This window comes from Ruditapes philippinarum, unplaced genomic scaffold (assembly GCF_026571515.1).
Source record: "Ruditapes philippinarum isolate M1 unplaced genomic scaffold, ASM2657151v2 ctg136_1_1_1_1, whole genome shotgun sequence".
NCBI classification, from domain to species: Eukaryota; Metazoa; Mollusca; class Bivalvia; order Venerida; family Veneridae; genus Ruditapes; species Ruditapes philippinarum.
The window spans coordinates 144,131-158,100 of NW_026861872.1; the positions used below are offsets into that span (position 1 = coordinate 144,131).

General features: G+C 32.8%; 1 protein-coding gene across 1 annotated transcript; it reads left to right on the plus strand.

The window, feature by feature from the left end:
* Nucleotides 1–5: 5 nt before the first annotated feature.
* LOC132717203 (E3 ubiquitin-protein ligase RNF14-like) lies at nucleotides 6–12,632 on the plus strand. The gene is made up of 7 exons (XM_060700622.1): nucleotides 6–140; nucleotides 2,875–3,064; nucleotides 4,177–4,322; nucleotides 5,037–5,489; nucleotides 6,274–6,502; nucleotides 7,065–7,237; nucleotides 9,570–12,632. The coding sequence occupies exons 2-7, from the start codon at nucleotides 2,902–2,904 to the stop codon at nucleotides 9,753–9,755; spliced, it is 1,350 nt and encodes a 449-aa protein (XP_060556605.1). The 5' UTR covers nucleotides 6–140; nucleotides 2,875–2,901; the 3' UTR covers nucleotides 9,756–12,632.
* The last annotated feature ends 1,338 nt before the right edge of the window (nucleotides 12,633–13,970 follow it).

Consider the following 13,970-nt stretch of genomic DNA (forward strand, 5'->3'; position numbering starts at 1 on the left):
TTGACCGCTTAAACATTGAAATAATTACAATATCATACAAGTTGTTCCCCTTGCATAAATTTCACAAAACTGAAGAAATATTTCATAAACTTATTTGTACTGAAGGATTCTGTATCTTTTTCAATCAAAGTGGTGTCAAGGTATAATATTTTTTATTTACATGTAAGATTATTCAAAATGCATTAAAATAGTTCATATGAAATTTGTCAAAGTCGTCCCAAGTTTAGTTCGACAGGTTAACTCTCGGCCCTAATCCAACTCGGTCCACTACGAAAATTCTATCATATCAATGTCACAAGATGAGAAAAATGTGCAGCATGACCTGGACTCGAACCCGGGACCCTCGTAATACCGTACTACCGACTGAGCTATCCGGCTGCTTACACATCTTCTCCCTTAAATAGTGAACAGTTCGAAACTGTGACATACTCCCCCCGCTATACTGAAATTCGTCCTCGAATTTCTAACGCGTAAAGAGAACAATTTGAAATTGATCTCTGAGCTTAAACCATCACGGTCCCATGTTGGGCGCCAAATGTCACAGGGTGATAAAAATGTGCAGCCTGACCGGGACTCGAACCCGGGACCCTCGGAATACCATACCGCGGCTCTACCGACTGAGCTATCCGGCGACTTACACATCTTCTCCCCGAAATAGTGAACAGTTCATCTTCTCCCCGAAATAGTGAACAGTTCTGAACCGTGACATCAACATATGTTTTATCTGTAAACTGGTGACAGTTAAAATATTCTTATAAAAAATATTTGTTGACTTGCAATGCCATTACAAATGACAAAAACAAGATATGAAAAAAAATATGGAGTCTCCAAGGACTAGGATCCTCATAGTCGAAATATATTAACATGTCAAAGTTAGATTTTATATAAATTTTTCGTTCTGGGTAAGAATCTTGATTCTATAGACACAAAATAGGGCAATATATCTTGTGGCGCAGTACAATTAGTTGGACTAGGATCCTCAACGCAGTGTGACCATGCAACATGGTGTACTACGTTGGCACAAAATGTGTTTTTACTTATCTCGTACACACAAGATACTATGTCGTGGCCTTAAGTTACTAAGTGGTGTGCACAAGATTGGTGGCTACAAGTTTAATTAGTGGTTCGCACAAGATAATTAAATTGTGTGCACAAATTACGGACAGGGTGGACAGTACCAGGGCGAACCATATTTTGAGAAAGGGCTGACAATAATTATGAAAAGCCTGGACAGCCGATATCTTTATTGTGAAAAAAAAGATGCTGCAATTTGACTTGACAGTTTAGTTTTGAGATTTGTGGCATATAGTTTCTGAATTGTCCTTCAATCCACTATTTCGAGATCTGTACGAAATAGGGTGCCATCTGACTGTAAACAAGACAAAAAATACAGCAGACTTCATTCAGCAAAACCAGAAAAAGACCATGGCCATCTATTAGACAAAAGAATACACCATAGCCCTCTATAAGACAAAAGAATACAGCTAAAGAAATAGGCTGAAATTATTCCATATAAATTATCTGTCTGTGCAAACAGTGATTATATCGTTGGCTTGTTCCACTCAGAGTTATGGCCCTTGATTAGTTATGCATTATGCATATAGAACAAAAATCGTTTCCGCGCTACTTCTCTGCAACTACTGGCTGGACTTCAATTAAACTTTACCAAGAGGAGATGCACATATCGATGCCTTGTTCCGGTCAGACACTTTAACTCAGAGTTATGGCCCTTGATTAGTTATGCAGTATGCATATAGAACAATTTGCGTTTCTGCGCTACTTCTCTGCAACTACCAGCTGGACTTCAATTAAACTTTATGGGAACCTTCAAGACCAAGAGGAGATGCGCATATCGTTGCCTTGTTCTGGTCAGACACTTCAACTCAGAGTTATGGTCCTTGATTAGTTATGCAGTATGCATATAGCGCAATAATCGTTTCCATGCTACTTCTCAGCAACTACTGGCTGGAATTCAACTAAACTTTATGGGAACCTTCAATACCAAGAGGAGATGTGCATATCATCGCCTTGTTCCGGTCAGACACTTTAACTCAGAGTTATGGCCCTTGATTATGCAGTAGAGCAATAATTGTTTCCACGCTACTTCTCTGCAACTACTGGCTGGAATTCAGTTAAGCTTTATGGGAACCATTAATACCAGGATGAGATGTGCATAATTTGTTGTCTTGTTCAGACCAGACCCTTCATTACAGAGTTATGGCCCTTCATTAGTTATATAGTTTGCATATAGAGCAATATTGCTATTTCTTTGCAACTGCTATATTGGTTTCAACAAAACTTTATAGGAACCATAGATACAAAAAGGCAAATTTACATCTCATTACCATGTCCAGATGTTACTATTTAACACTGAGTTAATTGCCCTGAATATTTATTATGTACAAAGAATATTTCTGTTTACGCCATGATAAATATATAAATAAAGCCTTATGTCTTCAGTTGTTGTTTTAGTCAGGGTAATGCCTGGTCAACAAATCTTTTATTCCTGAATGAACTTTAAAATATTTTTGCATAAATGTTGGCATGATGATCATCTGTGACACAGAAGCATTTGGTGTCCAGCTCTAATTAAGGTCAAGGTTGTCCTAAAACTTAATCATATTTATGGGACTAAGGTCAAGGTAAAATTCTACAAAGTTATTATATGATTGTGAATAGAAAAAATTACAGTAGACATGTACAGTCGATGACTTTGTCATTCATGGAGGGATTTTTAAAATACTTACACATACATAAATATTTGATACATTGAGCTTGAGTGTTTCATGCAAAGCTCAAATGTAACTCTTACAGGCTGTTCTACAGGGGACATATTATGTTCACAACATGATTCTTTTTAATTTATTTATTTAGACTGTGATACAAACATCCTAGTCTAGAATGACTGATCAAGAGGAACAAGATGATGAGTTATTAGCATTGACAAGTATCTATGACAACATTCTAAAGGTCATCAAGGAGGGTGACCTTAATGGCGGAGAGTTGTCTGCAAGTCCAGTACTGCCTGTAAACTTTTTTGTTAAAATTGTAAAGAATCAGAAAGGTAATTACAACTGGTTTTATCATATTTTTACCAGAGGATGAATGTCATAAGGGGTTGTCCATGGCAGAGTATTTAAGGTCATTGACTTCGAAGCACTTGCATCTCACCTCTGTTGGTTCAAGATGTACTAGCGTCTTTGGATTCTTTATGTGAGAAAGCTGTCCAGCTAGCTTATGGAACGTCAGTGGTTCTACTTAGATGACTGTTTGTGCCTGAAATAATGTACAGAGGGGCACCTGAGGTCTTCCTCCACCAGTAAATCTGGAAATTTGCCACATTACCTAAACTGTGTTTGTTGGTCGTAATTCTAACTACAACAAACAATGTCATAAGTGCATTAGTGCACATATTACTTCCGATCATTGTACCTTACTTGGGACCTTATATACAAATGTATTTTAACTTGTACATTACTTGCGTTAATAGGAAGTAGACTTGTTTATATACTGTGATTATATGTATTGTTTTAGGCAACTTAACTTTATCTTAAGATTTTTGTCATTCATTTACATTGAACAAATTGTTATTATTTATTATGCCAAGACAGTTTCAGATAGTTCTAAATTCATTGAGCTCATATGCCTTGTGAAATGATATAAATGCAGTACATTGTATGTACATGATTAGTGTGCTTTGTGTAAAATTCATGTAAAGATATTACTAAATGCAGGTACAACTCACCAAGCTCTGTTCAAAGAGAATAGTTACATGACAAATCACAATGAGTGGTGGCATGGCCGAGAGTTGTTTATGTGTCAGACTAGTAGACTGAATATTGCTTGTCACAAAGGTTCAAATCCCTCCAGGGGCAGTATGTTGTTCCCTTGAGCAGGAAACTTTACACTCACTCCATACTAAGTTCTTACATTACTCCACTTGACTTTTTAAATACCGTAGATCTTTCCTATTTTCACTTTCAAGTTAAGTTTTAACAGACCTTTCCCTTTAACCCTATCAAGTTGAATTTTTAGAACTTTTTCTCATTCCACCATCAAGTACCATAGTTGAGCGACAATATTCATGCATGCTGCCATAGGGACAGCTCTTGTTTTAACTTCTTTTAATGAAATAACAAATATCATATTATAAAATTTGTGATTTTCTGATTTCAGAAAGTACGGGAGAGAAGAGTGAGACTGAGTTACATCGTATTTCCTATCTACCTCCTGTATTGCTCAATTTTATCTTGCCAAAGGACTATCCCTCATGTAATCCACCACAGTTTACTCTCTCGTGTAAATGGCTCAATAGACAACAGGTAATTGACTATTTAATATACATTTGTATTTGGGTTTTTTTTGGTCACAAAACTGTACTTTATGGAACAGTACTATCAATTTGTTATTGATACAGACATGTAAAGACATGTGGCCACCTTATGAATATATTTTATAAATTATATCCACCTTTTAAAGTTTTTGTGTAAAAGGGTTTCCAACAATCAAATTTAATACCATGCCATGCATATGTTTGCCATTTAAAAGTCTGAAGATAAAAAATATTTGAGTCTCAATGATGGCTTCCACAATGACATATACCCTATAATAATACCATAGCTCATTAAAATATTTTGTTCCAGCTGATGATCCTAACATGTTTGTCAAATTGTCAAAACATTCGTACTTAAAATATATTGGGATGAATGTTTTTTTCGCCATATCATTGATTTATTGTTTGAAACAAATAGCATATGATACAGATATATTCTGTATTGTTCTATCTTCAAAAGTTCAACTTTCACAGAATCTAGACTTTCTTCTTAAATAGTTTTGAATACTAGTATTTTGAAAAAAATACTGAAGTGTGCCAGACACATTGAATAATATTGAGTACTTATAAGCATTATTATGGCAAGCAACAATTGGTGCATTTTGGTACAATTTTTTCTTAGTGCTATGCAAGATTTCAAAGTTGCAGTCTATTGAACATTTACTGTAGATGTAAATGTTTCTTACTATGATTTTATTTTTAGCTTGGCAAACTTTGTGAGAAGTTGGATTCAATCTGGGAGGAGAACAAGGGGTGTGTTGTGTTATTTATGTGGAACACATTTCTGCAGGACGAGTTGTTTGACTATTTGGACCTCAGTTCACCATTGGAGCTAGCCCATGTAAACAACCCGAGAAAAGACTCGGACCTTGACAATCGTGCAATTCAAGAAATCTCCTCACAAAGTGAACTTATACCTGTGATATTAGAGTTTAACAAACAGGAGAAGTACCGACAATTTGAGAAAACGAGTTTCACGTGTAAAGTATGTTTTAGTGAAAAAGCAGGTGTGAACTGTACAATCTTCAGTGACTGTGATCATGTGTACTGTAATGAATGCATGAGGGAATATTTTAGTGTACAGATTAGAGATGGTAATGTTAAAGGTTTGGAATGCCCGGAGGATAAATGTGAGTCACAGGCACACCCAGCCCAGGTTAGTATTCTTTTTTATGGAGCAGTCAATTGTAATGTTGACAGGGTGAGAAAAATGTGAGGCCTGACTGGGACTCAAACTTGGGACCCTAGGAAATACTGTACCTAGGCTGTACCGACTGAGCTATCTGGTCGCTTTCACACTATCTCCCTAAATAGTGAACAGTTCTAAACCGTTACAGTAACCCTAGGCAAAAAAAGCAAATGTTTTACTTTTACCTTTTCCACACTTATAGGTCATTGCTGCGTTTTTGTTTTGGTACAAGATAAAAAGAAATACCTCCAACACTCAGTGCTGGAGCATTTAGTTAGAACCGTACCATTTGACTGCCCTAACTTTACGCGAAAACTTTAATTCTTGAGTATTGCAAATGGTGAGGAGAGAGTTTTTTTGTAGTTGACAATTGCATGAAACCCTATATAATTATCAAAAAAAAGGCCAAATTTAATAAAAGTTTAGACAAATTTGAAATATATTTCTTTGACATATATTTCGAACTTTTTGTTAGTCAAAACATACCGTAATTGCATTTTTGTACAAAATGTACATAAACAAAGTTCTTCCATTTGATACACCTTTTGGTTTTGATTATTCTGTCTGAGAAGATATATTTGCATATACATGTATAACATGTATTTGTATATGCTTTTAAATGAGGGATAAAATTATGACATTATGCTATTTTCAATTATGCTAAGTTTAATAAAAGATGCAAAATGAATTTGGCATGCTGCTTTATTAGCATTGCTGCAAGTTTATAATTGCGGCCACTGTTTACTTATAGGTAAAGAAGTTAGTGGAAGCAGATCTGTTCAGCAAGTATGAACAGTTGTTATACCAGACGAGTCTAGATACCATGTCAGATGTGACTTTTTGTCCCCGCCCACATTGTCAATCACCTGTGCTAATGGAGAGGGAGACAACTCTTGCAATGTGCGCAGTCTGTCATTTTACATTCTGTACCCTATGCAGACTAGTTTATCATGGATTGTCTCCCTGTAAATTAAAATCAGGTAACGGTTTTGTGCTGGAATATATAAAGAATGAATAAAGTCTCCATCTGGGTCTAACCTCATAACAGAATGGTTTAATTTTCACAGTCTGTTTATTCCAATGTCATGACCTTTAGTCTGTGCAAAATAATGCTATTGAGTGAAGTTTATTGTTGCTACATGTATATTTCTGAGCACAAATAAAACATATCTTGTTGATGCACATTACCTTTGATAATGAAATTTGTGTAATTTTGAAACACAATCATAAAGCGCTAATAACAATTTGCTGGTTTTGATTGTATTAATAACAATTCTGACTCTGAAATAGGCTAGAGTACTACTAGTGTAGAAGGACCTGTATATTCAATCTAAAAATAGTCACTAACTGGCAAGCATTATTAGGATTGTTAAAACCACATTTTGTTCCTGTTACAGGGAATTGCTGAACTTCTCTTCTCTTACATGCTTTTAAAAGCATTTATTTAAAGATGAATCATTTTAAGAAATTTCAAAAAGGAAAATACTACAATAACATAAGATACACAAGTTATGTAACTTGATTTATTTTGTTGTCCAGCAGATGGTTTACTAAAGTTACGTGAGGAATACTTGTCAGCTGACAGTGCCACGAAGAAGTTACTGGAGAAACGATATGGGAAGGTCACCATACAGCAAGCTCTGGAAGAAAGCTTTACTAATGAATGGCTCAAAGAACACTCTAAACAGTGCCCAGGCTGTGGAGCATTTATTCAGGTAAGATAGGCAATTAGGCATACTTAAGGGTTAAGATTTAATAAATCAGCTTCAAAGGTAATAAAGAAAATCTCCAAGTTCATACTTAGGTCTCAGGTATTTGATTGGTCAGAAACTGCTGTAGACTGACATGGACCAATGAAATTCCTGAGATTTGAGACAGAACTCAGGAAAAGGTTTATAACCTGACGGCCAGGAAGCAGTTATTTTTGCAATTTATTACAGGTCTCACAGAATGACTGTAAAATTTAATTAACTTTCTAATGAACTTTTGTTTGTTATGGAATATTAAAGCAATGGAAAATATAAAATGCCTTAATCTGCAGTTCAACTTAAACTAGGTTGCTTGGCTTGCAATAAAATGCTGTTACTTCTGGACTGTTGAACTTATAATATAATGCAATTAACATTCAGTACACTTACACAATTTAGTTTGGGTAAAAAGTCTAAAGAATTAACCAAAATTTTAGAGAAGTTTTTGCATGCAAATTTGTATCTCCAAAACTACCTATTGGAATGGGTTGAAATTTCACACACTTGTTCTTTGTGATTATCTAATATGTTGGTCACACATACTATATCTTTTAGTAAGCCTTTTTACAAGAGTTAAACCCCTTTTCAAACACTGAGAAAAGTCAAGTGCACTGTCTTAGGAACAGATCTTGTTCTCTTGACTCAAAATATCACTAAAATCAGTTCCTGGAATACTTGATAAATGACCTGGTAATGAACTTAAAAGATTAATAATTATTTAAAATGTTATTTCAGGAAAGCTCAGCCACATATTTTTAGGCCCAATCATAACTTACCAGTCTGAATAGAAATTGACAGCCTCACAGATTATCTGATAAGTACAAATACATAGATGATATTTGTTTAGTTCAGTGTAAGATAGAAATATATTTCACCAAATGAGCACAATGAGGTATATTGAAATATGAACTTTTGGTGTTCACGATGTGAAAAATATTTCTACCTTACACTAAATTAAACAAATTTTCTTCTTATGTTATGCAAAGGAGCGATTAAAAGGACATTTTAACCTAATACGAAATGAAAAACGTGCCAAATAATAAAACAAAGTGACGTCATTTATAAGGTCATGTCATTAAGTTGGTTTCCAGTACTACAGTGCAAGCTGATATATCTCTGAAACAACGTAACAGGCTTAAATTAAAAGCAAACAGGACGTTTCGGCGCCAAAACAAATCGGCCCCAGTCAAAAAATCGGCCCCTGGACGTTTCGGCCCTTTTCCGCGAGACGTTTCGGCCCCACTATAGTATATTGCTTGATTGATTAACAACAATTAATTTAACTACAATTATGGCACTTTAATTCTTTAAATAATTATTTATTATCTTTTGATCTCTTGAACCATTTAGCTATATGTTAATGTTTTTAAAGGTGTAACAAACAATAAAGGCAGGTTACTTAATTTATAAAACAAGCCACTAAAACTTCTGGATTAAGAAAGTTACTTACAATTATTCCTTAGAAAACATTATCTTTTGATCTAAATTTTAAACTACACGTATTTTTTTTTTTCAAGGTGTAACTAATTAACTGTTTATAGCTTTATGCTAATTGGCGGCAAGTAATATCAGAGAAAACTTCAAAAGATTTAAAAATTGTAAAATTGTAAAAATGTTATTTATAAAAAGTGTCTGTTCACATTTGTTTTGTTTCAAGTAAAATTGTTTAACTGTTCTGTACTTGTATTTTCGTATCCATCAAACTCGTCACTGTTAAATAGTTGTTGATGATAATTTAATGTTTGTCTCGTGTATTGTTTTGTGTCTTGCTTCTTAATCTTTCAAATAAAATATTATCTCTATATGTTGTAAATAACTGTTTATTTGTGTATTATATTTTTTCAAATAAAGTTTATGTTCTGTTCTGTTTGTATTAATAAAATATTATCTATATATGTTGTAAATAATTGTTTGTTTGTGTATGATATTTTTTCAAATAAAGTTTATGTTCTGTTCTGTTTGTATCGATTACTTTCCCCCTACTACTATTATAATCTAGTTTTTATACAAAATGATTAAATATTTATATTAATTGATTCATTTATTTATTGAAATGCTAAATATATTAATATATCGGTTTAAAATACAGTACTTATTCTGGGGCCGATTTGGTAAAGGGCCGAAATGTCCGGGGCCGAAACGTCTTGGGTAGTTTGGGGCCGATATGTCTTGGGGTCGAAACGTCTCGAAATCAAATTAAAAACAGTGAAAAATATCAAATTGATATTTTCACTGTTATAAACACCTAAAAGCATGTAAACCACCTAAAAGCATGTAATAAATTGTATTTCATTTTCAGAAAATTGATGGCTGCAACAAGATGACCTGTATGAAATGCCGAGCATATTTCTGTTGGATATGTAACAGTTCATTGTCACGTGCCAACCCATATTCTCACTACAATAGTAACGGGTCTCCATGTTTTAACAAATTGTTTGAGGGTGTTGACATAGACGGAGATGACTGGGAGGATGACTGGCATTAGTTAGCGTCAACTTAAAATTGCACTTTAAAAAAAGGCTTGAAACTTTAGTAATTGTTTGAATTATACATATTAAATTGTATTTAAAAATTGCCGGAATAATAAAATTTAGTTTCTCTCTTTTTAATTTCATGTAGGAAATATTAAAGGTTTGTTTGCAGTCGGGCAACAAATATATAAATAAATAAAGCACATGCTTCAAACTGACATGCTTATATATTGTTTTATTATGATAGAGATGTTTTAAACTTCATACGTCCTGTTGTAATTTTTGTTAAAAATTGTACAGTAAGCTCTGTTGATAAGGATACTCTGAGGACTGCAGACTGTTTTAAAAGAAGCAAGGTAAAAAAAAGCACACATAAAAAAGATGACATCAAATGTTTAATGGCTATATGAATATGTCACAAACAAAAGTATTTTCAGCTTGTAGTCATTAGAGTGTAATAACTAAACGATTTTATGGAAATAATGATACTTGATTCAAGAAATATGCCATTTAGAACAAAAAAGCAAAAAATTAACTTTTATTTAATTTAATATCATTAAAAATAAAACATATGCCAAAAAAACTAATATGGGTGATTTGGATTTTATCATTTATATAATCAATTCAATAAAAACAAACAATTTTCTTTAGCTTTCTGCATTTTGTCTTCTTCAGAAAAAAAAAATGTTTATAATACACAAATGACACAAGTTCTGTTTAACTTTAAAAGGAATAACGAGAAAATAAAAACTTTGTCAAATTTAAAGATAATCTTTCAATTAAAACATTGCTACATGAATACAGCAGTGAACAATACAATATACTATATAATATACATAGAATATAGATCTACACAAAGTCATGTGATTTTATTTTTTTATTTTATCACATATAAAACCAAGTATTGCACCGGTTAGCAAAAAATAATTCATTTTATTGATTTAAATCAGAACATGTGGTTAATGTTATACTTACAACATGTTTTTAGATTGTTATCTTTAATGAGATATTAGTCTTTTACGATGACAGATTGTATATGGTTGTTTACAATTTAATAAACAGTTTGAAAAATATTAGGTCATTGCTTTAACATATGTTTGTATATTGTTCTATTTTGAATTTTTGTTATATGGGAGTGAAGAGAACTATAATGGTATAGGAAAACCAGTATTATAGTGGTGATAGCCTATGTTAGTTGATAGTTTATACAAATTTATTTTACTTCCATTGTGTTGAACAATATATGCTTGTTGAAACACTCTCTAATCAGTACTAAACAATGAGTGTTAAGCTTCTTGCTCATGGAAACAGCGGCTTGCTCCTGTCTGGGTTTGAACCCACGCGGCCATCTATAACTAGTCTATATGTTGCTAAGCTTGATAATCGTACAAGAAATAAAAAATTTACCTCTGTCATTTGATATATTCATTACTAGGGTAATTAAGTAGATTATTTGACAAGTGGAATATAGTTGATCTATTATTACCGAGTACAATTTATATTTAGACTAATGATAAACATTATGAATTCTACTTTTCCTAGTTAGTCAGGTTTTCTATGTCTATATATCGAACTTTCACAGAAATTGTTGTTTTTTTTAATGTGCATTTAATTTTGGATACTCTTCTATGCACAATGTTTCTGACATTTCTAAAGAGATTACATGTAACCTTTAATTATAATTGGCAAAAAACCTAGTTTTGTGACATTTACAGTCACTTGGAATTCTAATTCTATTGATCATGATGATTTAAATTTCTATTAATATACACTGTAGGTACCTTGTTGCAATCACTATTTTCTGTCAATTCAGTAATTGTACAATGTAAAGAATTGTAGATATTATTTTTGACCAATGTAAATGGTGCGACTTGTAATATAACACAAGTCTAGATTGTATTTTATTATTTTTCTCCATATTTATACCATTGTGATATTTATTATTTTACCTTTAAACATTCTTGTAAAGAATGTCAGTGATTCAAGTCACAGAAATTTGTGATGTAACAGAAATTTGTGATGTAATTCAAGTCAATAAGACATTGATTGTAATTATTTATGTAAAGTTGCTATGGTGCTTATGATTAAGTTCATAGTTATTCTAAAATATACTAGCCGCGTCACGACAAAACCATCATAGTGCGTTTGCGACCAGCACGGATCCAGACCATCCACGCAGTCTGATCAGGATCCATGTTGTTCGCTATCAGTTTCTCTACTTGTAATAGCATGAATCCTGATCAGATTGTGTGGTTGCGCAGGCTGGTCTGGATCCATGCTGGTCGCAAACGCACTATGTTGGTTTTGTCGTGACATGGCATATTTTAGACTTTATGTGCTCAAGAATACTTTACAATTGTTTATTGAATTTTATTTATTTCCTATCATGTATTAGATATTGTTAAATTTAGCAACTCTTTATTAAATTAGTTGCTCACCTGATAAACTAATTAGTTAATCATTTACACATTGTTTCGTTTTATGTTCTAGCACTTACAGTGTTGAGAGATATTCTTTGCTAGTTGCATAAAGTAATTTATTTTACAATCTCCTAAAATGTTTATAGAGAGGTTATTTCCTCATGCACAATATTTGTGTATATTTACGAGGATGTTGTATGTCATTCATGAATGTTTAAATGTGCTATTCAATTACCCATTGTGACATAATTATGACCATTTATCTGGAGAGGAAAAAAAATGTCCACAAAGTATCGGCAATTCACTTACACACATCAATTCAGCAACACAAACAAAATTTTCTTTCATTATAGTGCTAAACTTTTCCATGTTGAATTCATAGAAACACTATTAGATATCTGTCACAGTTCTTTCATCTTCACATAAGTAGTTGATGAAAATCTTTTTTATTTTATACAAGGGTTATAATAATTATTTTTCTTCACAAATGTAAAAGAATTTTAATCTTTTTGCCTATTATGATATCATCATATCATATATATCATATAGTATATGTTGAATAATGTCCCACTTTTGTCATGGGAGCTAATTTTTGTTATAACTGGGGTCCTTTTAAGGCTGTTTAAGTGCATTTACTTATAGCATAGCAAAGACATGTATGGCTGTTACTGCTGACTTGAGAAAGATTATAATTTTAGATTTCAACACAGAAATAATGTTGTATGCTTATGATAGAAATATGATTGAAATAATTCCCTGCATCTGAACTCAAAAAAGTGATTTTATTAGCTCGACTGTTCGCAAAATAATCGAGCTAATGCAGTCACCCATTTGTCTGCGTCGGCGTCCCTGTGGTTAAGTTTTTGCGTGCAAGCTGGTATCTCAATCACTACTGAAGGGAATGGATTGAAACTTCACACGCTTGTTTTCTGTGATTAACTTACATGATTGCAATAAGTTCCATAACTCTGATTTGCTTTTTTGCATAATTATGCCCCTTTTTCGACTTAGAAATTCTTGGTTAAGTTTCTGCGTGCAAGCTGGTATCTCCATAACTACAGAAGGGAATGGATTGAAACTTCACACACTTGTTCTCTGTGATTATCTAACATGATTGGCACAAGTCCCATAACTCTGATTTGCTTTTTTACATAATTATGCCCCTTTTTCGACTTAAAATTCTTGGTAAAGCAAATATCTCCATAACTACTGAAGGGTTTGTGGCTTTTTTGGAACAGTTTTATGCATTTTATAATAATAAAGCAGTGATTAACTCGATAAAACATCTTAATTACATTAATTTTCGTATAGTCGAGCGTTACTGTCCTCCGACAGTTCTTTTTTGGCAATAAAATCACTGTTGGGGATATAAGTATTATTATTTCTTAATTATTATATACCAAGAAGGCCATTGAGTCAAGATCAATAAAAAATTATTTCTGGTCAACAACTAGTTGCAAACAATATATTTTTATCAAAATAACATAAAGCAAGCTGTATAAAGGGTATAAATAGGGTATAATTAGCTAAAGAGTCCAGGTCCACCTGCAATGGCTATTGTTAAAAACCAGATTTGATTTCATGGCATTGCAATGTTTCTTGTTTATAGATTTTCTATCATTCTTTATTTATAGATTTTTCTATCAACACATGTATAGAATACATTATTAAAGTCACCAGCCACATCAGAGCTTCAAACAGAGCTATGCATTGAAAATAAAATATTGCTTTCTTGATATTTATATTTTTTGTATTCTTTAGGGGAAAAGGAGAATACTCTGTTAATTAAAGATGACTGTAGATGTAGCT

Bases quoted from the DNA above. Each gene is read 5' to 3' on its own strand.
- LOC132717203 (XM_060700622.1), top strand. From the start codon at position 2,902: ATGACTGATCAAGAGGAACAAGATGATGAGTTATTAGCATTGACAAGT. The intron at 4,323-5,036 runs GTAATTGACTAT...TTTTATTTTTAG, and splicing joins AATGGCTCAATAGACAACAG to CTTGGCAAACTTTGTGAGAA. The intron at 6,503-7,064 runs GTAACGGTTTTG...GTTGTCCAGCAG, and splicing joins TCCCTGTAAATTAAAATCAG to ATGGTTTACTAAAGTTACGT.